This window comes from Diceros bicornis, chromosome 18 (genome assembly GCF_020826845.1).
Source record: "Diceros bicornis minor isolate mBicDic1 chromosome 18, mDicBic1.mat.cur, whole genome shotgun sequence".
NCBI lineage: Eukaryota > Metazoa > Chordata > Mammalia > Perissodactyla > Rhinocerotidae > Diceros > Diceros bicornis.
Genome location: NC_080757.1, coordinates 43508029 through 43535596, shown reverse-complemented (window position 1 = coordinate 43535596; position 27568 = coordinate 43508029). Strand labels below are relative to the sequence as shown.

Below are 27568 nucleotides of genomic sequence, written 5' to 3'. Positions count from 1 at the left end.
CCCCGCCCGCCCCACCGCGGGCGCCCCCCCGCCTCCGCCTTTCCTAGAGACCCGGGCCTCCGTCCGTTCCCTGCCCCGGGAGGAGGGAAGGTCTTCCTCCCGTAGAAACGCCGCCCGCGGGCCTCTCGGGGCGTACGCAGGGACACTGGGGGAGGGGCAGGGAAGGGACTTGGGCCTCGCGCGCCGGGGACCCGTCTTCCCGCCTCACTCCCTGGGGGTCCAGACGGCAGAAGATTGAGGTTTTATTTTATTTAGTGAAACATTCATTTGTAAGGGAATCTTCGGTGAAGACGTCCTGAGTGTGTGTGGGGGGGAGAGGGGCTGGGGAGGGAGGCCAGCAAAACGGAGCTCACTCTCCTCCCCTGGGGCCTGCTCTCTCCGCCTTCCCCCAACTCGGCCGGGCCTCCTGGCCTCCCTCCCGCGGCCTCCCAGGCAATCATTCTTCCAGGCCCCGGCCCAAGTCCCAGCTTGCCCAAGAGCTGAGCCTCCATCGGGAGAAGCTAAGGGGAAAAAGTCAGGTGACCCGGGGGGTGGAGGGCAGAGGCTGAGACCCAGCAGCCCCGCCCTAGAGTCCCCAGCCAACCCAGAACCGGGGCTGTGCACCGCCACTGCAGCCTCCCAGGGGAGCCTGGGGCGCTTGGGGGGAAGGAAGGAAGCGTCCAAGTGAAGCTGCAGGGAAGGGTGGGGTCTTATCCGGCCCCCCATTAGGGGAGGGGTGCCAAGGCAAACACATTGGTGGAGAGGACGGGAGTTAATGCTGTTCTCCTAAACCCTAGGAAGGCTCAGGGCACAGCAGGACAGGGGGCTCACAGCCTCCTCAACTGGCTGCAGAGACTCCTCCATTGAGTCACCTCTTCTGGGTCCGAAACTGTCGGAAGAGCCACTGGACAATGAAGGGCCACAGGAGGAAGAAGAGCAGCATGGGACCCGAGAGCCTGAGGGGCCAAGGCCGGGCACTGGGCGAGGGCCTCTGCTGCCAAGAGTGAGGGAGTCAGGGGCCAGCCCAGGCCTCAGCATAGACTGGGCCCTCCTTAGGAACCTGCTTCCATAACTCAGTGGGCGCTTCTGCCTCCCCCAGATTGTAAGGACTGGGGCAGAGAAGACCCTCCCCCCAAATCTGCACCACTAGAAGGGAAGTGATCCTGGGGCTCCCAGTGTGTCCCTGATGATTGAGCTCCAACTCCCTCCCACATCCCTCCCACATCCTCCTCCCATGGCAATCTCAGGTGCCAAGAGGGCTGGAGGCTGGAGGGGCTGCCTAGTGGAGAGACTGGCTTCTAGGCTGTCTCCTCTGCGCCGCAGAGCAGTGACCCTGTTGGTATGGTCTGAAGACCCCATATTGTAAAGGATGTGCCTCATATTTCAAATGAGGACCCTCGGTGCTCAGATTTTAGTTTCTAAATATCATCTCTGCTAAAAGGAGCCAGGGCGCCTTAGAGAAGTGACTGATTCTAGGTGTGGAGCAGGGAAGGTAGAGGTGAATGTGGGACATCTTGTACCAGAAAGCAAGGAAGCTTTTAAAGATTAATGAGGTCACGTTATAAGAATAGAGGACCCAGCTTGAAAGGGTCTCCACTGACCAAAGTTGTGGCAATCTGAGCATCAAAAAGAATGATGATTGCAGTTGATTGAAATACTGAATCTTTAAAATCCGTGAGTCCATAAAGATACTCAAAAAAAGAGAAAGTTGGAAATTTGTCATTATTGAGGTGGTTGTTAAATCAACTCCTTGCTTTAAAAATAGATAAAGAGAAAGAATTAAGCATTTATCCTGCCTTTCCATAAGGCACTGTATTCAGGGAAATCCTAGATGATCAGGGAAACTCTACAGAAAAATGACAGCTAATAAATGTTAAAGGAATAATAGAATTTAAAAGTCAACATTTTTTTGCAACCACTAAATAAATTATTAATCCAGGCATGGATTATCTGTCAATTGTTGTCAAAACCCATGTGGCAAATGGGGTTGACGGAGAACTGGACGTTCCTTGGCTGCAAGAGGAAAACGTGCCTTCCCAGTGGTGGGATCGGACTCTCTCTCCTTCATCCATGCTAGTGGTCCACACTAGAATCATTAATGGTGGGACCTCTAGGTACGTGTTCCCTGATGTGAAGAACGTCACCTCTGATGTAATCTGGTCATGTAAACTAGACATGAGGCTGTAATCAGAGAGACCCAAAAAGTGGAACATTCTACAGGACCACTGGCCAGTTTCACCAGCAAGTCAGTAGTGAGGAAAAGGAACTGGTCTAGACTAAAGGAGTCTTTTTCTTTGTGAGGAAGATCAGCCCTGAGCTAACATCCATGCCAATCCTCCTCTTTTTGCTGAGGAAGACTGGCCCTGGGCTAACATCCATGCGTATCTTCCTCCACTTTATATGGGACACCGCCACAGCATGGCCTGACAAGCAGTGCGTCGGTGCGTGCCTGGGATCTGAACCCAGGCTGCCAGCAGTGGAGCAAGAGCACTTAACCCTTACGCCATGGGGCCGGCCCTTAAAGTAGTCTTAAAGAACAGAGGACCCAGATGCAGGAGGTGCTCCTGGACTGGACAGAGGGAGCAGCTGGAAAAGGCAGTGTCAGTACAACTGGGGAGATTTGATTTTGGATTAGGTATTTGATGATATGAAGGAATTATTGTGTGTGATAGAATGTTGTTGTTTGGGCTAGGTAGTAGAATGTTCTTATCTTTAGTGATGCAAACCCAAGGGTTTCAGGGTGGAAATCTTTAAAATCTTCAGCATATAAAATTAGTGAAAGGTAAACAAAATAAATAAATCCCTGGGGGGTGGGTGTTGAAAGGCTAGCCACTGTGGATGTGAGGAGATTCCTGCCACCCTGGCTGACACACTGTGCAAGGGGGTTAGGGGCTACCCAGCAATCCCCACATCCAGCACTTAGCCCTCTCCCGCCCCCACCACCCCAGGCTTCTCAAGAATAGACCTACTCAGAGTTAATGGTGGCCAGCTTTGGAGGAAGATAGACCTGGGGCCACTCCCAGCTCTATCACTTAATGTTAATAATAGTAAAAATAACAACCCCATTCGAGAAGGCCTTCCTGTGTTTTGGCACTGCAGAAGCAACTACAGGCATTATTTCGTCTAATCCTCACAGCAGCTCTGTGAGACTCTTCCAGGCTGTGTGCCCTCAAGTAAATTACTCAGCCTCTGAGAGCCTTAGTTTCCTCATCTGTACAAGGGAAATGAAGAGAAGCTATTTCATTGGGTTGTTGTGTGGATTAAATAAGATAATGCAAGTAACGTGTTTGGCGCACAGCTGGGGCTCCAGAAATGGCAGCTGTTGTGTATTCTGCAGAAGCAGAGGAGTAAGGGGCGAGCGGATCGAGGAGTCGAGCGAGGGAGTGAGGGATGCAAGGGCTGAATTGTTTGGGGGCAAACCCTAAATCTGGGAACAGAAGTCCTGACAGAGGGGCAACAGGGACCTCCAGCCCCAATGCAAAGAACAGACACATCCTGGCCCTTCCAAACTGTTGGAATTAGTCCTCAAGCTGTTTCTCTTGAGGCAGAGGGAGTTTACAGCAGGAAAGGAGGGCCCTTCCCTCTCTCCTTTCCAGGGTAGAAGTACCTCAGACCCCTTGACTTCCCTGCTTGCAACCTGAGCCACACCATCCTGTGGAGAAGGCAGAGATGTGGGCAGGTGGAGAGTTAGGGACAAAGACAGAAGTGGCTGGATGAGGAGCCCAGAACAGAAAACCTGAGAGTTCTGCCCCCATCTTGCCCCGAGCCTTCGGGGGGCTCACCTGCTTGGGGGGGCTGGGCATGCTCTCCAGGCTCTGCAGTCTCCCCTGGACTTCCTGCATGCTCTCCTGCAGTGCCCGAACTGTCCCCATCAGCCACGTATCCAATTCCTGGGGCCCCAGCAGGCTGCCCTCCAATCCCTCTGCGGAGCACAGGCAAACAGGGAAGGGGACTCAGGAGGCAACTCAGCTAGCGACAGGGTGGTAGCAGGCTGGGGCACATCCAGGGAAGAGTAAGAAGAGAGTGCAGTCCCCGTACAGAGTGTGACTCTTGTAAAACCCATCCACGGGGCTGCCAGGGGGTTGAATCCCAGCACTGCCACTTAGCTGTGTGACTGTGGGCAAGTCAGTCACTTCTCTGAGCCTCATTTTGTCATCTGAAAATTAGAGGAAGATGTCATCTCCTCACAGGGCTGCTTGCTCAGAGGAATAAAGGAGATAATATTTATGAAAGTGCCCCTTATGGGACATGGCACACTGGAAGTTCTAGAAGGGGACAGGACAGAACTCGTTGTCCTTTGAGAGTCCCAAATGGGAGGCCCAGAGAGAGGATGACTCCCAAGGCCATGTGGCTGTATGTGAGCGAGTTGGGCTAGGATTCCCACCCCAGCTGCCCTTCCTCAGTGCCAGCTGTATAGACGCCTGGTGGCCATCAGGCAGAGCAGGCTGGGCAGGGACTTTGCCCACCCAGGCTGGCGTCTGGCTGTTTGGCAACCCTTCGTGGGCACAGGCTGCTCTCTCCAGTGCCCAGTGCTGGACTTTCACCTCTGCCCCAAGAGGGCAGCCAGGGGAAGGCCTGGGGCACCGGAACAACAGGGAAGGCAGAAGGGGGTGAGGGTCTGGGAGGGGCTCACCTTTCTCTCGGGGGGGCACAGGGCTGTTTCTGGAGTCAGGCTCCCCTCCAAGGGCACCCCTCTGCTCTGCCCAAACCTGCTGAGGTGAGTCACAAGGTCCAAGGGGGGCTGTGGGAGCAGCCAGGGCTCAGTGGGGTGGGGAGGAGGAGAATGTGGCGGTGGCAGGGGTGGGGTCTCACCAGCTCAGGCTCCAGCTGCTCCAGAGAATCAGAGAAAAACTCAGAGTCCAGGTCCCTGGGTGGCTGGGACTCTGGGGAAGGGGTAGGTAGGGTTAGTGATAAGAGGGAGGCTATGGAGGGAGGAAGGGGTGTGTACCCATTCAGGGGACACTAGGCATACTGCCACAAGAGGCACAGATGGGTCCCAGAAGTGAAGCCCTGGAACAGGAATCCTAGAACCTGCCCCCTGGCCTTTGGGAGCACAGGAGGTCTCTGTGTCTGTGGGCATGAGGTGGGATGGGCACAGCGTGGCATCCAGCCTTCTCCCCTCCACCCCACCTGGAGGTACCCCCACCCATGGCCTGGGTTTGGCCCTCTGCCCCTCCTGCTCAGGCACTGACCTGGGTTTGGGGGTGCTGGTTCCTCGGGGAGGCAGGAAGGCTCTGGGGCAGCCCCAGCATCTCCATTCAGTACCTGCTCTTTACAACCTGCCGAGACACAGCGCCCAGAGGTAGGGCTGGGAAGAAGCTGGCACCTCCTAGTGAGATCAGGCCCCTGTTCCCCATTAGCCATGGACTCTGCCTGAGACCCACCACTTCAGGGCACTGGTTGGGGGCCTTACAGGGACATCACCTGGAGCCCTCTGCCCCCAGGCCCCCCTCCCACTGAGCAGCACCCTCAGCCTGAACCTAAAATAGTTCACTCAGCACTCACGGAGCTCCCAATCTGGGGACCTGACCTGTGACCTTTCTCAGGAAGGTTTCCGGGGGCCTCGGCATGTCAGGGATCACCTGGTACAGGGGCTTGAAGTAACCAAACATGTCCTCTGCCACCTCACCCAGGGGCACTGTGTCGATCACCTGTAGGGAAGGGGTCTATTGGGGAGTGGCTGGCCCCCTCCCACCACTGCCCTCCTATCCCCCTTGAGCTGGGCCCCCTCCATGCTGCTCCTGCCTTCATACCCCTCCACCTTGTGCCCAGTCAGGGACCAAAGACAGGCAGGGTTGGGGGACAGCATGAAGGTGGTAATTCCCACAGAGGTGTCCACATGCAGGAAACATAATGGGTGTCAGCACAGGAAGAGTGTGGGGCAGGCCACTTGGCTGGGAGTTTGGGGACAGAGAGGAGCCCACAGCCTCTCCCTACCTTCTGTGCCACCAGCTTCATCTCAGTGATGTAGGCGGACATGGCCTCCTCCCTGCTCATCTTGCCCAGGCTGTTCCAGGCGTCCCTGGAGGGGCAGAGAGCTGTGAGAGGCTAGTTGACAGCTGAGGCTTGTTTGCCCGGCCGCTGGGAAGCTCACCACTTATATCGTCCAATGGGGTCCCAGAACCCAGGCCGGGGGACCAGGCAGGGCCCCATGGTAGCCTGCTTGTAGTAGCTGTAGAATCGTAGCATCTCTTCGTAGGAGGGGCGGTAAGAGCCTGGACAGATTGGGAAGTGGAGGGCAGAGCATCACCCCTAGCTCCAAGAGGATGGAGGTGGGAGCAGAACCACCCTTGCAGAGGACAGAGATGGTGAGGGGTCCACCCGGGGCAGCTGGACAGGGGCAGGAGGCAGAGGGGACTCCCAGGGAAGCCCAGGCAGGTACTTGTCTGCAAAAAACTTCAGTGATCAGAGCCTCCTAGGAAGGGGACCTCAGTCTTCTTGATCCCCAAAACGCGGGTCCTCGCGCCCTCACCATTCTTAGGCAGGTTCTGAATGACGCTGACTGCCGCCTGGAACTGTTTCTGGCAGTCCGGTTCTGGGCTTTCATTCTCGGTACCCATACCCAGCTGCTCCGAGCCCTGGGGCCCTACTTTTGAGCGACTCTGCAAGAACAAGTCTCCTTGTGAGCAAGCCTCCAGGGTCCCCCGGCACACACCTCTGTAAGTCACTGATCCATTTTCCAGAGGGGCAAACTAAGCTCTTTAGAGGCCTGAGTGAGATACCCCGGGAAGTTAGGTCAGAAAGTGCGGCTGAGAAGACTCCTTTTTCTACCCCAAGGCAGCGTGGGTGGGCCAGGGTGGATGGAGAGGACCTCGGTGGGTGGGTGGAGAGGCAGGTAGCACGGGTCGCAGTCGCTCTCTAGATGTACCTCTTCAACTCCTAGACAGGCGAATGGGAAAGCCGAGAAGCCAGGGCGGGGCGAACAGTCTCCCACCCTGGCCCGGCCCCCTGGCACTCACCCCGCAGAGTCCTCTCCCGGGACACCTGAGTCCTCTCTCGCCACTAGCCGGAGGCTTCCGACTGACCTCCGGGCCCAGTCTGGCCAGGATGGGGTCGCGGAGTGGGGGGGGGGGGGACTTAAGCCAATGAGAGAGCCCGTTTCAGATTCCGCTTATATGCCCCAACCACTCAGAGCGGCCCTTTCAAGATTATGCAAAGAGTTTAGCTGTGCCTCTCCCAATCAGGAGGGGCGATTCCACGGGTCGATTTCCCAACCCTGGACCTCCAGAAGCGGGCGGAAGCGCCCCCTGGTGGACGTAGTGAAATGACACAGAGTCCTCGCGCCCTCTGGTGGAAACCCGCGTCTGTCAGTTGAACCCAGGTCCCACAAATCTGAGCGCCTCAACTCAGTTCTTCAGACACTTACCAGGCGCTGGGGATAAAAGAAGGGAGTCATATCCTGGGGTCAGGGGTTCTGGAGAAGGGGCATGGGAGCTGAGTTTTGGAACACTTAAGTGTAGTCCAGGAGAAGAATGAGGAAGGTCATTCCTGGAGGAAGGAATCGCAGAATCAAAAGTACAGAGGCGAAGACGACATTCAGAAAGAATGTCCAGAGAGGAGTGGGGATCCAAACCAATATGCGGAGTCTCGGGTTCGGGGATATCTGAGAATGGGATAGAGCCTGGGGCAAATAGGTGGCAAAGCTAAGTCCCGAGAAACTAAGCTTTCTCTTTGAGATGCCACGCTCTTGGCCGCCGCCGAGTGGCGGTGTGCGCCCAGCTCTCCGCCCCCGGCCCAGGGCACTTGCTGCAGACGACGCAGACAGGCGCGCACACGCAAACGTTAGTCTCCTGTCCATCCCACCCTTCACGCACAAATACGCAGATGGTTCCATATATAGTACGTGAACACACGACACGGTCACCAGAACCCGCACTCGACGCTCACCCACTGGTTGATGTCACGGACATCTACGCAGCGTGCAGTGGCCTTCCTGGGACGACCCAGCCCCTGTTGGGGTGCCAACCCGTCCAAGCCTCGAACCCCAGAATCGGGGTTCTGCTGGAGACTCTATATTTAGCACCACCCCTTCTTCTCCAGACCAGTCAGCTTCAAGACTTCTACCACTGCGGGGACCGCAACTGGCTGGACGCGGAGCGGGTTAATCATATGACGTCACAGCCAGAGCCTTCCTACCCCCCACCCCACTTCCCGCTCCCCTACCCCTCCGGTTCGGGCTGCCCCACTGCCTAGCTCATCTCCTGGGGTTCTATCGGTTTTCTGGGCCCGAGGACCCTTGGCCCAGGGGAGTCGCCCCGCAGACCCGGTCTCCTGTCTGGCTCCCTTCTGAGGCCTCCCGGAGGAACCGGGAACGGGAGGGTGGAGAGGGGTCCTGAGTCTGCACTGAGTCAGGGTCCGGGGAAAGGAGAGGGTGCCTGTGCCAGAGGGCAGCCCTCGCCCCTTCTGCCTCATGGGGGCTGCGGACATCGATGGGCTGGGATCCGAGGATCGCTCCGAGAATGGGGAGGCGGACTCATGAGCAGAGGACGAACGCCGGCCCGCCTCCCTACACCTCCGTGGGGGCACAGCTCCCGGCCTGGGGTTACCGCCCCCCTCCCCTCCACCGCCTCTCGCCTCCCCCGCGCCGTCCTCGGCCCCGCCCCCTCCCTCCTTGTCCCTCCTCCCCTGAACCTCGTCCCTCCCTCTCTCCCTCCTCCCGACACCTCCTCCTCCCGACTCCCTCCCGGCGCCGCTAAGTTTCTTCGCTCGGGATCGCGCGCAGAGCCGGGGCCGGGCCCGAGCGGCGCCCCCGCTGCCCTGTCCCCGCGCGCAGACCCGGGCCCGGCCCCGGCCCCACCGAGCCATGCTGTGCGGCCGTTGGAGGAGCTGCCGCCGCCGCCGGTCGGAGGAGCCCCCGGTGCCGGCCCAGGTCGCAGCGCCCGTCGCGTTCCCGTCCCCGCCCGCGCCCCCGGACAGCGGCACCAAGAGACCCGGACTGCGGGCGCTGAAGAAAATGGGTCAGTGACCGGCAGGGACTGTTCCGGGTGGGCGCGCACCGTCCCCAGGGGCGCGGCGTGGGAGGGCCGGGGTGTTCCCGCAAGCTGTTCGTGGGCTTCCCGGGCCGCATGGGGGTGTGGGGAGTATGGCGACAGATGGAATGCCAGCACCGGTCCAGCTGGGGTTCGCACCTGGGGTCACCCGAGATTCCCGGCCGAGCGAGGCGCCCAGGATGGCCGTTGTTCCCCCCCAGGAGGCGCCCGCCGGGCGTGCTTGCGTGGGAGTTTGGGCGGGGGGTGTGAATTGGGGTCCCTGAGGACCCAGAGAGTGGAGAGGAAGAGACAGAATTGGGATGTCCCTCACCCGCCTCCCCAACTCCGTGTGCCTTCTCACGTCTGAGAGTGCCCCAGAAGAGCCTGGGTTCTTGGGCGCCCTTAGGAGGGCATGAGAGTTGTGAAAGGGGCTGGCCTCTCACACCAAGCCTCCAACCCTGCAGCCCCCATAGGGCCACACAGCACTGGTAGGACTGGTCTAACTGGTGAGAACACTGCCCTTGGAGCCAGAAAGCCAGAGTTCCCGTCTCAGATTTGAGGGAAGTCACTGAGGGGAAGGAATGTAACTGTGGCTTATTAAGCATCTCCCAGAGACAGGCCAGCACTGGGAGGTTATGTATGTGGGTGGTGTCGTTCAATCTTCTTCACCTTTCTGAAAGGCAGGTGGTATAATCCCCATTTCACAGATGAGGAAACTGACTCAGAGAAGTCAAAGAATTTGTCTATGACCACACAGCTAGTAAAGGGCAGAGTTGGTTGGCACGCAGGCTGCGCTCCACCACACTGCCGCTGGTATCCTCGCAGACCCTGGCCAAGTGGGACTGACTGGGCAGTTGAGGGGCTTGAATGAGGGGGTGTATGTGTGAGAGTATTTTATGAAATGTAAAGTGTCGTGAGACTGAAGCGGTGTCTTGGAATTGCTGCTGGTAGAACAGTAAAGATGGAGAAGTTGGGGTGGGGCGGAGGGGACAGAAGGGCAGGGCTGCCCAGGAGACCTGTGTGAATTTTGGGGCAGAATTCAGGGGTCCGGATTGCCACTCTTCTCTTTGCCATTGCCCCCGCCCCCGCCCCATTCTTACTTCTACCTCCTCTCACTCATTCAACCTGAAATTATTGAGCGCTGACTATGTTCTGAGCACTGAGCCTGGCACTCTGCCTACAGAGACTTAAGACATGATCTCTGCCCCACCTGCCATTAATCATGCATGCGTTCAACAAACATTTATTCAGTGCCTGTGGTGTGCTCTGCCCTGGAGATTCAGCAACGAAGAGGAAGACACAGTCCTGGCCCTTAGAGAGCTGAAGAACCAGCAAGGATGGCAGACAATGAAGGAAAGAAGCAAGCCTCTGGGGGGAGGGGGCAAGGGATGCCGGGGAGCCAGCGAGGGCTGCACCCCAGAGCCAGGGGGAGAGTGGAGTGAGGCCAAAGGGGAGAGACAGGTGGGAGCCGGATCCTCAAGGCCCCTCCTTGTAGAGTTATGGACTTTCTCTGGAGGGCGGCAGGAGCCCCGGAAAGGTCTCAGGCCGCAGGAGGCAGGCAGGGGCTGTGCAGAGTAGGGGCAGGTTGGACGAAGGCAGAGGTGAAGCAGGGAGACCCATAGGAGGGAGGCTGAGGAGCACGCTGGGCAAGAGAAGCAGCTCCGGGAGTCTGCCGCCTGCGGGGGTTACGGGTTCCTTGGGAGGGCTGAGGTGATGCTCCCGCGCACCTGTCTGCCTCTTCGTTCCGCACACATTTGCTAAGCCCCATTCATGTGCCAGGGCGCTGTGCCAGGGGCTGGGGCTACAGAGATGAATAACACAGCACCTTGCCCTCGGGGAGTGCACAATTTAGTAGCAGGTGACACTTGTAAACAAATAATTACAGCTGAGCCCAGGCTGAGTAAGGCTGCATAGGAGCTCTGGGCACCCCATCACAGTGACACTGTCGGGAACTATGTGGGTGTCAGCATGTCATCTGGGCCGCCTTCCCTCCCCGCCACTGCCCCATCCTGCCCGAGTGACTGCGAGAGAGGAATGTCGAGTCCCTGGGGAATGCCCCTTCCCCAGGCCACACTGTGTCCAGAGACAGGGTGGAGATGCAACCCAGGTGTCCTGGGACCCAGCCCCTCATGCCAGCGAGGCCAAGGCCTAGCCCTACCACCCAGGTCGCTGCCCCTCCTGAGATTACCCTCTTGGCCATGTCCTATCCCTGCCAAGGCCACACCCCTTAGGCTAACAGAGAACAGATTTTATTTCAGATCAGATCAAGAGGCAAGGCAGGGAGTGGCTTGGAGGTCAAAGGCTCAGAGGGGCCCAAGGAAAAAAAACCGCCTCTGGGGGCATACGGGTGGGTGGGGGACCGGCAGAGGGGGGAGGAGGGAGAAACTGCAGCCCCCACATGGTGTGGGAGTCATTTGTCTAGCCTGGGGGCCCCCTCCTCTCCTGTCTCTGCCCCAGCGCTGGCTGCTGCTGTGGCCTGACCCCAGGAGGCCCAGGAATGGTTGAGGGAGGGGAGGAGCCAGCAAGCGCCTGCCGTGGCCAGGCACAGGGCTGAGCTTGCGGTGGCCCAGATCCTCCTTAACCCTTGGCCACCCCGAGTGTGGTGCTGCCGCTGTCCTCAAATTCCAGATGAGAGACTCGAGGTGGAGGGGCTGAAGTCCCCAGCACATGGTCTGCCTACCGCCGAAGCCTAGTTTTCAGTGACGGCTCTTTATTGCCGGAATTAATGAACACTAATTAACAGCTTTATAACACTGTGTGAGCGCTTGTCATGTATTAGCCATTTAATGCTCACAATCATATGAGGGAGGTGGAATCATTAGCCTCATTTTACAAATGAAGAAACTGAGGGTCCAAGAGGTTCAGTACCTTGCCCAGGGTTCAAAGCTGGGAAGTAGCTGAGAGAAGATTTGCACCCACGCCGTCTGGCCCAGAGTCCAAGGTCGTAACACAATGAATGAACAAGTGATTTATGCCTGGGAGGGGCCTCCTACTCCCCTCCTCCATTGGTAGCCCTGCCACCTTCCAGGGATGTCCTCATAGGGTTGCCAAAAAAAATACAGGATGCCTGGTTAAATGTGAATTTCAGATAAACAACGAATAATTCGGGACATACTTATACTAAAATATATTTGTTGTTTATCTGGAATTTGAATTTAACTGGGCATCCTGAATTTTATCTGGCCACCCTATCTCCCCAGAGCCCCTGTCCTTGCCTGTGCCCCTGGTGCTCCGCCCTGCCCCTAATCCTCCCAGTGAGCTGGGCCCTGAGTCGGCAGAATCCCACTCCCTTCCCTTCCCAGGATTCTGCACACACCACACAGGGCAGGAGGGCTCTCCTGATGGCCGGCCCAGGACGTCTCCTGCAGGGTGAGTGGGGCTGGCAGGTGGGGTCTTCAGAGCAGCCCCCAGTCCTGGCAGGTGCCTGGCCTGTAGGGTGGGGAGGCCTGGGCAGCCCTCCCGGTGAAGCAGGGAGGGACTGGGGGGCTGGCTCTGTCATGGCTTGTGGCCCGCCTCACCTCTCCTCCTTCTTGGGCTCTGGGGAGCCCCCCCGCTGTGACCTCTGCCCCCAAACAGGCTTCATGCCTGTTCTGCCCTGCCGAGAAGGGTGCGGCCACCTTCATCCTCACTGTGTCCTGCCCAGGGCCAGGGGAAGTACCGCCTGCCTTTCCTGACTTTGTTGATTTTCCAAGGAATGTTATGGACTCTGGCGCTGAGCTCTGCTGGGCTCTAGCCTTGGGTGTGGTGACCAGCTGGGGCAAAGGGGACACACTTGGTACCTGAGGTGCTGGGACTGCCTGCTGACTAGAGGATTTGGGTGGGAAGGTGTTTGAGACCCCTCGGCATTATGTGTCCCCTCCCAGAGCCTCATGGCCCCAGCCACCAGGAAAAGCTGCTCCTCCCCCCCTCCCCCCGACACCCGTTGGCATGAAGGCATGAAGCTGTCGGCTGCTGCTGTTCCCTGCGTGTCTCACATTCCTGCTGGAGCCCCGAGTGCCCTTCCTGATGTGCACTGGCTCTCTCTCTCTCTCACACACCAGTGCACACGCCCTATGTGCACACACCACCCTACACACTCCCTCACTGGAGACTACCACTCCTTACACACCCTGCTCTCTGCATATTACCCCTCCGTCTACATGCCCTGTGAGCGTCTACATGCCCTGGGAGCACACAGCACCTCCCACCCCTCCCTTACCCCCCGCAGTGGCCTGCTCTGGCCTCTGCCCACCCCCACACAGCCCCTGCGTCCATCCCTGCCTTGGGCCACCCACACTGCTTTCGGCATACACGCTTGCCCTTGCTGAGCTTCAGTGGCCCATCTATGAAAAAGGTAGGATTTGGGGGTCAGAGATGAACGTAGCCTTCCCCACAGCCCCTTCCACTTTGCCATTGAGGCAGTTTCCTGCCCCTGGCCTTGACCACCGAGACAAAACTGCTCAGGCCCCAGGCCACACAGCCCAAACCATCCAGGCTGAAGGTGGTAGCTGGGGACCTGTGGGCCTGCATGTTCCTCACCGCCTCCTGGCCCTCCCTGGGGGCCGAGATGAGCGGTCGGCTCAGGGAAGGTGTCTGAGCCCAGTTGGCCGGGAGGAGGGCCTGGCTGGAGGCGAGGGGACCAAGGAGGACAGACGTGTGGAATACTCTTCCCTCCTGGGGCACTGCCTCGGTTTCCCTCTTTATTATCATTTAGTGAGTGTCCGCTGTGGGCCAAGCCCTAAACTGAGTGCCTATGTGCTTTAGCTCACTCGAGCCACACACAGCCCTTTGGGGTCAGGCCCCCCAACTCTCAACGCGTCCCAGCTCCACCACTTACCAGCCCGGGGCCCTGGATAGGTCAGCCGCTCTGTGCCTCCTGAACAGATTTACTGAGAATTAGTTCACATTCCCTACAATTCACCATTTAAAATGTGCAGCGGCTTCTGGCGTATTCGATTATCACATTTCTTTCATTGTGGTAAAATATATATAACATCAAATTAGCCATTTAACTATTTTTAAGTGGCTAATTCGGCGCCATTAATTACATTTACAATGTTGTGCGTTCACAATGTTGTGCTATTTCCAAAACTTTCCATCACCCTGAACAGAAACTCTGTAACCATTAAGCAGTAGTTCTCCATTCTTCCCTTGCCCAGCCTCGGGTAACCTCTAATCTACTTTCTGTCTCTGAATTTTTTTAATTGAGGTATAAGTGACATATAATCTGTTTCTATGAATTTGGCTATTCCAGGTACCTCATATAAATGGAATCATACAACATTTGTCATTTGAGCTCTGGCTTATTTCACTTCGCATAATGTTGTCAAGGTTCATCCATGTTGTAGCATAGATCAGATTTCACTCCTTTTAATGGCTGAATAATATTTTACTGTATGTATATATACCACATGTTGCTTATCTATTCATCTGTTGATGGACACTTGGGTTGTTTCCACCTTTTGGCTATCATTCATCATCATTTTTACTGCCATTATTTCGTGATTGTCCCCCACCCCCACCCCTGCTCAGTCGAGGTGGCCATGGCGCTGGCCCAGCCCAGCTCCAGGTTCAAGGCAGAGATGGATAGGTAGAGAACCCAGAAACCACAAGAGGCAGGCAGCTTGTGCACCTGCTCCGAGCAGGTAGGAATGAGGTCAAGGAAACATCTATGGGTTTGGGCCTGGCGGGACCTCTAAATGTTTACTGGGTGGCTGGGCAGAGAGCCAGGCCCCTCTCTGCCACTGCCCAGTGCCTGGGCCCTCCTCTTGACCTCACCCCCTTATCTCTGTTGGTCCTGTCCTTCCTGTCTGACATCCCAGTCCCCTCACTACCCCAGGGTTCAGAAGCTCAAGAAATGTGGCAATAGAGGCGTCCACCCAGGGACTCAGCCCCTGGCCCAGCCCGGCTCTGCACCCTCATTCTGTTTGGCTTTTCCATTGGGGGTGTGCTTGGGGGACAGTGGGGTCCAAGGGGCAGTGTGGTCCAGGAGCCAGTGCCGGTTGAGTGGGCATACTGGAATGTCACCCCTTCACTCCAACAGGCTCCCAGGGAGGGGGGTGAGGGCCAGGAGCAGGTGCCCCCTTAACTTGGGAATCTGTCCCAGTGGGGGCGAGTCAGGAGTTCAGGCTGCCTGTTTCAATGTCCTGTTTGCAGAAGATTCTGGACAAAGCAGCCTGTCAGTGACTCACCTCCATTTCCGGACTTAGTCATTCACCAGCCCCCCTCCTCTCCACTCCCTCAACTATGGGCTTGGCATCAGATGGCTGGCTGGGTTAGGGGAGGTGGCTCCAGCTGCAGAGCCTGGTTGTCATGGCAATGATGGGTCCCCTTTCCCACAGCTGAGGAGGTAGAGGAGGAGTGGGCTCAGTCATGGTGGCACTGCAGGTTCCCCTGACTGTCCTGCCCCTACCCCACTGTTTCTTAGGATGAGAGAATTCAGCAGTTGCCCGGATGTGGGGACAGGGTGCTGAGGGGCTGGTGAGTCTCTCAGTCTGGCGCATGCCATGTTCCAGCTCTTGGTCTAGAAAGAGGAGGGAGGGTTCCACCTCCCCTTCCCGGCTAGGGGGCACCAAGTGGGCACTGACCCTTCCAGAGAGCCACAATCTAAACCCTAAGAGACTCCTTGGAGCCATTAGGGCCACAGGCCGGCCCCAAGGGAGACCACAGCCTCTAAGGATGCAGGTTTCTCCTCCTGCCCCTGAGACCCTGATTCTCAATCACAGTCATCCTCAAAGTCACAGGGTAGGTTTCTAAACATACAGACATCCAAGCCCCAGTCTACACCTGCTGGATGAGCATCTCTGGGCCATGGGGGTTTGCAACCTCTCCCAGGTGATTCTGATGCAGAGCCAGGGCTGAGAAACCCTGACCCACAAGGCCTCTGCCCTGAACTTGGGACAGATGGGGCAGGGTTGGGGGTGGTATGCACTTAGTCCCCCAGCTGTCTGTCCATCTGCCTCCTCTTTCAGAAAACACTGGCTGCAAGCCTGGCTCTGGGATGAGCACTGAGGTGAGGATATTAGACCTCATCCCTCCCCTCGGGTTTACTAAAGTCCACTGAGATTACAATTTAGATGGGGTATTTGTTTTAATTAAAGTAAAAAGTGCTGTTGGTGGTCCAGGAGAGAGAACTCCCATTTGAGGACAAATCAAGGAAGGCTTCCTGGAGGAGGTAGTATCTGAGCTGGTCCTTGAAGGACTCCAGTGTGAGGAAGAGAAGGAAGAAGTATCCTACAAAGGCTCTGAGAGAGTGAGAGAGGAACGCCCAGCGATTAGACTTGATTCCTTAGGTCAGAGTTTGCAATTGGGCAAGCAGGGCCTTGGGCCACAAAGCCTAAATTAGCCAAACCCAGGATAGGGAGCTTGTTAAAATAAAGGGAAGAAAACAGGCCCACTGTCCTGTTTCCTTTGGCCCACACAGTGGTGTTTGGGGTTTTTTGGTTTCACTTTGATTTAGTTGCCAACATTGAAAATCTGGAGTCTTCACATACAAATCCAGATTCCGGTTCTCTGGAAACTGGGCCCTCATCCACCCCTGGCTGACTCCTCCTTCCAAAGGTCGTGGACCCTATAGTTTGCCCAGTTCCCACCCCTTTTATTGTTCCCTGGCTCATAGCCCTTTGGTTTTGACCCCTGCTGAATCCGAATCCGAGCAGGGTGTGGCACCACTAGCGTGAGCAGCATCTTAACCAAATTTTGGATTTTGCAGCAGGTCCTGCTGTGGTCTCCATTTTATGAATGGAGAACAGGAGGCTTAGAGCAGTCATAGGGTAGTGCCATCAAGGCCGTGTCACTGGGAAGTGACAGGGTTGGGACTTGACACCCCAGAATTTAAATTCTGCTCTTTTCAAAAATATTTGCAAATCATATAGCTGATAATGGGATAATATCCAAAATATATAAAGAATTCATACAATTCAATAGCAAAAAACTCCAAACAATCCAATTAAAAAATGGGCAGAAAATCTGAATAGACGTTTTACCAAAGAAGATATACAGGGGGCCAACAGGTACCTGAAAAGATGCTCTACATCATTAATCGTCAGGGAAATGCACATCAAAACCACAATGAGATATCACCTCACACCTGTCAGAATGGCTGTTATCAAAATGACTAGAAATAGCACATGTTGGAGAGAATGTAGAGAAAAGGGAACTCTTGTGCACTGTTGGTGGGAATGTAAATTGGTGCAGCCACTATGGAAAACAGTATGGAGGTTCCTCAAAAAATTAAAAATAGAACTACCATATGAGCGAGCAATTCCACTTCTGGTATTTATCTGAAGAAAATGAAAACGCTAACTTGAAAAGATATATGCACCTCTGTGTTCATTGCAGCATCATTTACAATAGCCAAGATATGAAAACAATCTAAGTGCCCATCAATGGATGAATGGATAAAGAAGATGTGATAGATATACACAATGGAATACTACTCAGCCATAAAAAAGATGAAATCTTGCCATTTGCAACAACATGGATGGACCTCGAAGGCATTATGCTAAGTGAAATAAGACAGAGAAAGACAAATACCGTATGATCTCTCTTATATGTGGAATCTAAAAATAAATCAGTAAATTTTAAAAAACCAAGCTCACAGATACAGAGAACAGATTGGTGGTTGCCAGAGGCAGGGTGTGGGGGGTAGAGAAATGGGTGTACTGTTTTTGTTTTTTTCTTTTCAGTTTAAGTAAGTTGAATAAAAATTTAAATAAATCTGCTCTTTCCTCCCTCCCCCTGCCCAGGGTGGCAGTGGAGAGGGGGGAGGGAGGAAGGTGGAAGCAGGAGCAGAGGGGTTCAGCGCGGTGGCCGAGGGTGGAGGTGCTGAAGCCTGCCTCCACCGCTTCCTAGCTGTGAGATTCTGGCGCCTTACTGAAGCTTCTCTGCGCCCGCGTTCTCGTGTGTTAATACACGAGCAGGGGCTGGCATGCAGTGGGCGCTCTGTAAGCATTATGTCTTGTTAAGAAAAGTGGACATTGTGACCAGAGAACACATGGGTTTGTGACAGCGGCTAGGCAAGGAGGAGTGCCAAATGTCACGGGAGGCCATGCTTTCAGCTGGGCCCCACCAGGGCACACAGAGTGCACCTGGAGATCAGCCTCAGGCTGGCTAGGCAGGGCTGGTCCTGGGGTCCTTGGCCTGTGACCCTGGAGCCCGAGTGGCCTCAGCTGTCCTCCCTTGTCTTTGGGAAGGCAGAGGTGAGGAGCTTGGGTTGCAGCAAGAGAGATTTAGGTTAGATAGTGAGACTACTTTCTTGATGGTCAGGGTTGCACATCAAGGGAAGAGGCTGCTGGTGGCAGATTCTGGGCTTGAAGGCTGGAGGCTGTGATGGAGGGAGTGGCAAAAAGGGTGACCTGTAGTGAGGCCTGAGTCCAGGCTCTGCCTGAGGGGTTGCTCTGCTCTGAGGGCCTCCAGAGGCCTCCGCTTGGCAGGAAGGAGGGGAGGCCTGTTACTGGCACCCCTCCCAGGGGGGCCTGCGTGGGGCATATCAAGCACAGGCCTGGGGGCATGTTACAAGAAGGAGAGAAAGCCAGGCCTGTGAGGAGTTGGAAAAGCTCAGGGAGGGAGGCCGCAGCTCCAGCTGGGAGGAGGGTGGAGGGAGCATTCGGGCAGGGCGAGGCCCCGCCGTCCCACGGCCTCCCACCCCGCAGGCCTGACGGAGGACGAGGACGTGCACGCCATGCTGCGGGGCTCCCGGTTCCGCAAGATCCGCTCGCGGACGTGGCACAAGGAGCGGCTGTACCGGCTGCAGGAGGATGGCCTGAGCGTGTGGTTCCAGCGGCGCATCCCGCGCGCGCTGTCGCAGCACATCTGTGAGTCTGGGTCGGGCGGGCGCGGGGCGGGCACGGGACAGTGCCCGGGGGCCCGCCGCCCTGACCCGGCCACGCGTGTCCTGTCCCTCCCCGCAGTCTTCGTGCAGCACATCGAGGCCGTCCGCGAGGGCCACCAGTCAGAGGGCCTGCGGCGCTTCGGGGGCGCCTTCCCGCCAGCGCGCTGCCTCACCATCGCCTTCAAAGGCCGCCGCAAGAACCTGGACCTGGCGGCGCCCACGGCCGAGGAGGCGCAGCGCTGGGTGCGCGGCCTGGCCAAGCTGCGCGCGCGCCTCGACGCCATGAGCCAGCGCGAGCGCCTCGACCAATATCCTGCCCAGGGAGGGACGGGGCCCCAGGTGTGGAGGGAGGGCCCTGTCCCTGGAGGAACCCCAGGCCGAGGGAAGGCATGACCCCATCCTTAGGGGCCCACAGTCTGCGACAGAACCCCTTGTCATCAGAACTGAGGGTGGTGACCCCATGGAGGACACGCTGCTACTGTGCTCAGGGAGCCCACAGGCTGGAGGGAAAGTACAGCTCCTAACCCCGGGGAGCCCCCGGAGCCAGGCGGTGGTGAGGAACCTGTCAGTTACCTGTCAGTTACCTGTCAGCTGGGGCGGGGCCCAGCCTGTCGCTGGTATTTCCTGAGCACCCACACCTGGATCCACTCCTATCTGCACCGGGCTGACTCCAACCAGGACAGTAAGATGAGCTTCAAGGAGATCAAGAGCCTGCTCAGAATGGTCAACGTGGACATGAATGACATGTACGCCTACCACCTCTTCAAGGTGGGCATCTGCCACCACTCTGACCTCTGACCTCTGCTCTCTGCCCTCCCTCAGCCATCTGAGTCATCAGCTCCCCTCCCCCCAGCTTTTGTGGAGAGAATGGCCTCTCCCTGCAAAAAGGCAGCATCTGGGCCCCATTACCCTTTTACCCCCTGAGGCCCCTGGCCCAGAACTTCTCTCCTCACCCTCAGGCAGAGCCCAGGGGTAGGGAGGACTTGGGCCTCCCCACCCCTCCAAAGTAGGCAGCAAAGCTGTTGTTTTCATTTCTCTAAGTCTGGAGGGCACCCTTTGCACAGGTGACCATGTGTGGCTTGCACATGGGAGCATAGGCAGGAGTTGGCTCACAGGCACTGGTGTACACTCTCCTCCACTGAGGCATGTGTGGCACCTCCACACGTGACCATATACCCCCCACGTGTGGGAGCACAGACAGGCACACAGGAGTGGGTCCTGCATCCATGGCCCAGTCAGAGCACATGGCAGACACCTGTGTGGATGTTGACTGTGTGACCAGCCTGTGACACTGAAAGCCTGTGCACCTGGGCCAACAGCTCCACGTGGACGCTCCACTGACCCTGCTCTCACTGACCCTGAGTGTGAACATGGGAGTGTGAAGATGGTAATGTATACACATGGGAGGGGGATTATGGCACAGGGGCTCAGTCCTGCCCCAGGGTCTCTGTTTTCCCCCCACGTCTCGATTCTTGGGGGAGGTCATGGCACAGAGGGACAGGCACTGAACCCTAGAGACCTTCCTTAGAATCCCAGCCCTGCAGTTTCCCAGCTGTGTGAGCCTGAGTGAGCCCCGGAGCCTCGCTAGCTCTCAGTTTCTCTACCTGTGAAATGGGGGACATCCACCCTCCCAGCCATGGCAGATGACAAGTGTGTCAGCGCAGGCCAGCTTTCCCAAGGGTCCCCCTCCTCTAAGTTGCTCCCCCTGATCTCTAGGAGTGCGACCACTCCAACAACGAGCGGCTGGAGGGGACTGAGATCGAGGAGTTTCTGCGGCGGCTGCTGAAACGTCCCGAGTTGGAGGAGATCTTCCATCGGTACTCGGGCGAGGACCGTGTGCTGAGCGCCCCCGAGCTGCTGGAGTTCCTGGAGGACCAGGGCGAGGATGGTGTCACGCTAGCCCATGCCCAGCACCTCATCCAGACCTATGAGCTCAATGAGACAGGTGGGGGTCTAACAGACAGGGTTGGGGTCCACACAGCCCTGTCTTGGCATCTTGGCATCTTGGGGAGGTTATCTCGCTTCTTTGAGACTCAGCTGCCACATCTGTAGAATGGGATAGTAACATACCTTCTTTACAGGGTTTGGTTGAAGATTAAATGCCATAACTTTTGTAGAGTCCAGTCAGTTGATAGGTGCTCATTATTACTAAGATGAGGGAGCTTTGGAGGCATTTAGGGCTGGACATGGGGGTCCCTCGTGTGGCCTGATGCTCTCTTCTGCCCATCCCTGCAGCCAAGCAGCACGAGCTGATGACACTGGATGGCTTCATGATGTACCTGTTGTCACCCGAAGGGGCTGCCCTGGACCCAGCCCACATGTGTGTGTTCCAGGACATGGACCAGCCCCTTGCCCACTACTTCATCTCCTCCTCCCACAATACCTATCTGACCGACTCTCAGATCGGGGGACCCAGCAGCACCGAGGCCTATGTTAGGTACTGTAGTGGGGGGATGATGGAGGTGAACATGTCTGGGAGCCCAGCTTGGGAAGATATAGGGCTCGACTCCCACTGTGGGCCTCCTGGGGCCTACCTGGCTCAGCCCGTCCGTCGCCCTGCTCTGTGCCACCCACAAGACGCCTTGCCTGTCCTTCCATCTGTCTGCAGGGCCTTTGCCCAGGGATGTCGCTGTGTGGAGCTGGACTGCTGGGAGGGGCCAGGAGGGGAGCCCGTCATCTACCATGGCCACACGCTCACCTCCAAGATCCTCTTCCGAGACGTGGTCCAGGCTGTGCGTGACCACGCCTTCACGGTGCGCCCCCGGAACCCCCACACCCAGCTCCAGAGCCTTCCCAGTGACCCCAGCTGTCCTTAGTCCTCCCAAAAGAAACCCCTGCCCGAAGAGTCACTCATTCACCAAGTGCTGCTGGGACGGTTGGCCAATGGGGTCGAATAAAGCTGGGTGAGATGCTCCCTTCTCCCACCCTCAGGTTTAGTAAATGTATTAAAATCACAAAATTTCCAGAAGAAAACCTTAGGGGTAGGGAAGGACAGTTTAATCATGACTCCCAAAGAGTAAGAGGCTCATCATGGCATCCACATAAACTTGCAACTTCTGTCAAGCTATACAAATCTTACCACCAACAGACGATGGGCTGGGGGAAAAGATGGCAATTTAAACGACATGGTCAATGTCATTAACATATAAAGAGCATTTATAAAAGGAAACCATTCCTACAGCCGCCCTCAGCCTCCCAGACAGTCCCTCCCTTCCCTGAGGCCCCAGATCTGACCTCTGCCCCACCACGTACACACCGGCCCCAGTGTGCCAGTGTGCGTCCCACAGCCCACCGACTCAGTCCCCCCAGAGTGGGTTCTCCAGAGCCCTGCCTTTGCCTGCCTGTCCTGAAGGGGGTTGGGGGAGGTGGAGCAGGGGTGTGGCTCTGAGCTGCTGTCCTTCCCCCCAACAGCTGTCCCCATACCCTGTCATCTTGTCCCTCGAGAACCACTGCGGGCTGGAGCAGCAGGCTGCCATGGCCCGCCACCTCCACGCCATCCTGGGGGACATGCTGGTGACACAGGCACTGGACTCCCAGAACCCTGAAGAGCTGCCGTCCCCAGAGGTGATGCTGCCAGACCCCCAGTCTGCGTGGGGGAAGGGTCTGACTGAGGTCCACCATCCACCCCTGCTCATGCCACCTCCCTGGTTCAGGACCCCTCACCTCTCTCTGCCTTAACCTTCCCCCTCCTCGTCCGTTCATCTGACAACTGCCACCCATGGTCTTGTCACTCTCCTGCCCTCCATTCTCAGCTAGACCCCCCGCCCCCCACCTAGCATTCAAGGCCTTCCATGACCTGGCCCTGACCTCCTTGCTCTGCTGCCCTGCCCACAGGCTCAGCCAGTCCCACCCAGAAGGCTTTGGTTGGCACCGTCTTCTCCACTTGGAGCACCCTTCCCAACCATCTGCACTTGCCAGGCGCCACCTGCTTAGAATTCTAGCTCCGCTTAAACCACCTCTTCCTGTGGCCTTAAAAACCTCCTCTGCTCTCTGGCCAGACGTGGTCCTTCCTCCCTTCCTCCCAACCACAGAGCATCTCATCTGCCCCCTCAGGACACTTATCTTGTTCAGGCTCCTTGAGAAACTCTTCTCCTACTTCCAGCCCCAAATATGCACAGAATGTTGATTCACTTTTGTGTGTGTGGGGGATTTGATTCTTTTTATTAGCATGAAAATAACATATATATGGTAAAAAAAAAAAAAAAAAAAGCGAGCTGTACAAAAGTGTATACCATGAGAGATGGCTTTCCTCTGCTCAGGCTCACCCCTGTTCTAGTTCACGAGAAGTAACCATCTTCAATAGTTTCTTGTGTCCTTCCAGAATTTTTCCAGGCATATATACCTTTGTACATGGCTGTCTTCTCTTTCAAATGTTACACAAAGAAGATCAGTGTGATTACATCTTCTACACTCACTTCTTTCATGTGAGATCTCTTTTGAAGAGGTCACCTCTTTCTATCCTGAGCTGCCTCATTATTTTAACAGCTGCTGTGTAGTATTCTGATGTTTGGAGGGACCTCATTAGCCAGTCCCCCGTTGATGGCCTCATAGGTTGTTATCCGTTTTTTCCTATTAGAAACATTACTCATCTTCATGTCTCCTTGCTTGCTCCCCACCTCCAGCCAGCCCCGCACACAGTGGTGGTTGAATGACTGACCGATCTGCTGACGTAGGGGCAAGAGGGTTTAATCCTTCCATATTGGCCTCCACAGCAGCTGAAGTGCCGGGTCCTGGTGAAGGGGAAGAAGCTGCCAGCTGCCCGGAGCGAGGATGGCCGAATTTTACCCGACCGGGAGGAGGAGGAGGAAGAGGAGGAGGAAGAAGAGGAGGCAGAGGCCGCAGAACAGAGGCGGCTGGTGAGTGGGCCTGGATGGGCCAGCTGGGCTGGGTGGGGGCTTGATACTACTGCGGAGCTTGGGGCTGGTGCGGACAGGAAGCAAGGGAGGACTAGGGGCTGGAGCCCGCGGACCCCAGCTGAGGCTCCTCTCCCAGGCCAAGCAGATCTCTCCGGAACTGTCGGCCCTGGCTGTGTACTGCTGTGCCACCCGCCTGCGCACCCTGCGCCCCGCCCCCGCCCCGCCTCAGCCCTGCCAGGTCAGCTCCCTCAGCGAGCGCAAGGCCAAGAAGCTCATCCGAGAGGCAGGTAGGAGCCGGGGCATCGGCCATCTGGGGGCAGGAGGGCAGTGCTGGCCTGCAGGCTTCTGGCGGGGGATATCCCGAAGTTGGTCTGGAAAGGAGATTGAGAGGGCTTCTGGGGCAGTAAGGAAGTCAGGACCCCAGAGAGGGGCTCAGGGGATGACTGCCCAGCACGTGGGCCAGGCGTGGATGGAAGGAGGAGGGTCAGGGAGGAGGGAGGTGACTGTCTGCCTTCACCATGTTCACAGCCTGGTGCGGGGGCAGACAGAGGCACAATTACGGTGTGGGGTGAGCACTCAGGCCATGATGGGGGCTGGGGGAGCCCACAGAAGGGTGAGATCAGGGAAGGATTCCTGAGCAGCTGATGCCTGAGCAGACACCTGACAGAAGGGTGAGGAGGAAGCAGCCAGGTGAAGAGGGGAAGGGATTTCCAGACAGGAGGAGCAGGTTGTACAAAAGCCTGGAGGCATGACCTACAGGAAAGGAAGGGTTCTTGGAACCCCAGTGTGGCCGGCCGAGGCCGGTGGAGTGGGCGTGGGAGGGGAGCCAAGAGATAGAGGGTGGCAGCCAGTGTCTGACGCACTGAGGTGGGAACGTGGGGGTTTGGGCTGGGATGCAGTGCCAGGCTGTGGGAGGGGTCCCTGCCCCACTCTGGACTTCCACAGCCTCCTGGTAAGGTCCCCCCATCGCGGGTCAGAGAGAAAAGGAGCTGGGCAGGAGGAGCTGGGGATGGGAGTTCAGCCTCTGTTCCCAGCTTGTCCCTGGAGTTGGGGGAGGGGAGGTTACAGGCGCTGGCACTGGGACACCCAGGGGGCCATCACAGTCCCACCCTAACTCTGCCCTAGGGAACAGCTTCGTCAGGCACAACACCCGCCAACTGACCCGTGTCTACCCGCTGGGGCTTCGGATGACCTCGGCCAACTACAGCCCCCAGGAGATGTGGAACTCCGGCTGTCAGCTGGGTGAGCCGGGCAGCAGGAGCAGGGACAGGCAGGGTGCTGCTCTGTGGGGGTGGCCTCCGGGGAGCCATGGGAGGCCCCAGCAGGGATGGGTGTAAAAGTCTCACATTTTTTATGAAGGTAGAAATTAAAACCCTCCACTCCCATGTGCCCCCCAACACACACACACACAGACCCCTGGCAGTCCCACTAAGTCAACACCGATGAGGGTGGGCTCTGGAGGGATGCTGCGCCCTGCCAAAGGAGGGAGTATGGTCCCCTTTGGGGTAGGTGTGGAAACCCCAGGCTTCCTTGGGCCCCGGCTCTGGCCCAGGCCTAGGCCCAGCCCCACCTTCTAGCCTGGAGGGATCCCAGGAATAAAGTACAGGTGATAGTAGGGGCTGGGTCCCCTGGCTGCACCTCCCAAGCCATGGTGGGGGTGGGGCACACTCCCCAGACAGTAGGACCCTGGGGCCTCTGTAGAGAGGAACTGAGCCCTGTCCCCACAGGTCTGTCTGTGGGGGAGGGCAGTGAGACCCCTGGACACTGAGCGGTGAGGAGAGGACTGCTAAGAGCTCCTGCCCTGACCCTGCTATGTCCACAGTGGCCCTGAACTTCCAGACGCCAGGTTATGAGATGGACCTCAATGCTGGGCGCTTTCTTATCAACGGGCAGTGTGGCTACGTCCTGAAACCTGCCTGCCTGCGGCAGCCTGACACAACCTTTGACCCTGAGTGCCCTGGACCCCCCAGAACTACTCTCACTATCCAGGTCAGCAGCCTGGACCACGCCCTGCCCTGGGGTCAGAGGTAGTTCTGGAGAGGTCCTAGTCTGCAGGGTGCCAGCCTCAAGTGGAGGAAGACAGTGGAGGCCTGGGGATCACTTGGCGTGAGGGCAGTGTGAGTCTCTGAGTCCCGTGGGGGGAGGGTCAGTGTGAGTGCTGAGGACAAGGGGCTTCCTGCCGGGGCAGGGCAGGCCTGGGCCCCAGCAGGGGCCACACTGACGCTCCCCTTCATCCCCTCGCAGGTGCTGACTGCACAGCAGCTGCCCAAGCTGAACGCCGAGAAGCCAAACTCCATCGTGGACCCCCTGGTGCGCGTTGAGATCCATGGGGTGCCCACAGACTGCGCTCGAAAGGAGACCAACTACGTGCTCAACAACGGTGGGTGGCCTGCTGGTGAAAGGGTGGCAGGGCAGACACAGAGAATGGGGGGAGGTGCAGGGCAGGCCTGGGGGCCAGCTGCTCTGACTGCCATGCCATGTCCTAGGCTTCAACCCCCGCTGGGGGCAGACCCTGCAGTTCCAGCTGCGGGCTCCGGAGCTGGTGCTGGTCCGATTCGTGGTAGAAGATTATGACGCCACCTCCCCCAATGACTTTGTGGGCCAGTTTACGCTGCCTCTCAACAGCCTGAAGCAAGGTTGGTGGGGTTGGTGGGATTGGTGGGGTTGGTGGGATGGAAAGTGAAGGGGGTCCGGGCCTCCAAAACTCTGTTCACCTGGGCTGTGAATTTCCTCTGAGAGCCTGCCCTGAGCCAGGCCTGAGCGGGGGCCCAGACCCCAGGGTTGGGATGTGGTCTGTGCCCCACGTGGCCCTGGTCCTGTAGGGCGGTGGGTAAAGAACCTGACGCCCCGCTACCCTCCCCACAGGGTACCGCCACATCCACCTGCTTTCCAAGGACGGGGCCTCACTGTCACCAGCCACGCTCTTTGTCCACATCCGCATCCAGCGCTCCTGAGCGCCCGACTGGCCCACCCTGGGGTTGTGCCGGTGCCAGTCTGCACCCTGCGGCAGACTCTCTCCTCCTTCCGAGTGGAGGGGCGGTGGGAGTGCCAGCCTCTCCAGCCTGCCCACTTTGCCCGCTCCCCAGACTCTAGTACCAAGTGGGTGCTGAGGGTGGCCTCGGCCCCTCCTGAAGAACAGGCGGTTGACCTTTTCCCTGCAATCGCCTTGAGATGGCCCCAGCTCCTTGGGTCCTCAGCCCACCCGCTAGTCGTGGCTTATGAAGAGCAGGCCTGTTGCTGCCAGACTTGGGGAGCAAGACACATGCGCCCTCAGCCCCTCTCTGCCCAACAGCAGGGCCACCCCAGCCTCCTTCCCCCAAAGGAGTCCAGCTCCCTCTTACTCCTCCCAGGCATTAGCCACCCCCTAAGGCCCTCCCTCCCCTGAGGCTTTTCTGGCCTCGCTCCAGCTCTTGAACGTGAGCTCCCTTCTTGGAGCAAGAAGGGAGAGCTGAGGCCTGAAGCCCTGGGGAAACCTAGGAGTAGGATTTGAACTTGTGTCACAGAAGAGTCCTGGAGAGGGTAGGAGAACAAGACTATCTATTTTAAAAAATAAAAAAGCAAGTTTATTTAACCACTGCCACCCCCTGAGCACCTGTGAGGCCAGGCACACCCACAGGCCCACGAGGAGGGATGGGGATAGAGGGAGGGTCTCTTGGGCCTCTTCGCCCAGCAGGGCTTGAATTTGTCTAAGACAGCCAGAGGCTGCTGCAGGAGATACCACAGCTCAAAATAGCCCTGATCCCTCCTCTTACCTTAAAGCTGCTGCCAGCATCACAAGACTGTGAGGACACCAATTCACAAGGCCACCCCCCGCACCACAACCACACACACCCACACGGGGGGCCTTGAATGGGGAGGGGCAGGTGGGTGGGCTAAAGGGAGTGGGCACAGGACTCTGAGGGTCCTCAGACAGACCCCCACTTTCCAGGCTCAGCTGGGTTTGAGGCCCCTGT

At 57.3% G+C, this 27568-nt stretch overlaps 2 protein-coding genes across 15 annotated transcripts; one reads left to right on the top strand and one right to left on the bottom strand.

Moving 5' to 3' along the window:
• Positions 1-229: 229 nt before the first annotated feature.
• On the bottom strand, positions 230-7021 carry ACBD4 (acyl-CoA binding domain containing 4). Of its 12 annotated transcripts, none has more exons than XM_058561223.1 (11): positions 6939-7021; positions 6702-6858; positions 6452-6581; positions 6074-6194; positions 5917-6017; positions 5510-5630; positions 5172-5258; positions 4792-4862; positions 4613-4691; positions 3762-3901; positions 230-973 (listed from the first exon to the last, which is right to left on the bottom strand). In XM_058561223.1, exons 3-11 carry the CDS (start codon positions 6524-6526, stop codon positions 848-850), a joined length of 921 nt encoding a protein of 306 aa, XP_058417206.1. In that variant the 5' UTR covers positions 6527-6581; positions 6702-6858; positions 6939-7021; the 3' UTR covers positions 230-847. The 12 variants fall into 12 exon arrangements, with proteins under 12 accessions (XP_058417206.1, XP_058417209.1, XP_058417208.1 ...); XM_058561226.1 differs by having other exon boundaries at positions 230-970; XM_058561225.1 differs by having other exon boundaries at positions 5917-6001.
• Positions 7022-8719: 1698 nt separating this feature from the next.
• Positions 8720-27244, top strand: PLCD3 (phospholipase C delta 3). Of its 3 annotated transcripts, none has more exons than XM_058561210.1 (15): positions 8724-8936; positions 18581-18742; positions 18839-19067; positions 19398-19527; positions 20476-20704; positions 20995-21196; positions 21368-21512; positions 22171-22323; positions 23472-23615; positions 23752-23902; positions 24741-24857; positions 25438-25604; positions 25860-25995; positions 26102-26251; positions 26481-27244. In XM_058561210.1, the coding sequence occupies exons 1-15, from the start codon at positions 8783-8785 to the stop codon at positions 26567-26569; spliced, it is 2358 nt and encodes a 785-aa protein (XP_058417193.1). In that variant the 5' UTR covers positions 8724-8782; the 3' UTR covers positions 26570-27244. The 3 variants fall into 3 exon arrangements, with proteins under 3 accessions (XP_058417195.1, XP_058417193.1, XP_058417194.1); XM_058561211.1 differs by lacking the exon at positions 8724-8936 and adding an exon at positions 11403-12317 and having other exon boundaries at positions 26481-27243; XM_058561212.1 differs by lacking the exons at positions 25438-25604; positions 26102-26251; positions 26481-27244 and having other exon boundaries at positions 8720-8936; positions 25860-25993.
• The last annotated feature ends 324 nt before the right edge of the window (positions 27245-27568 follow it).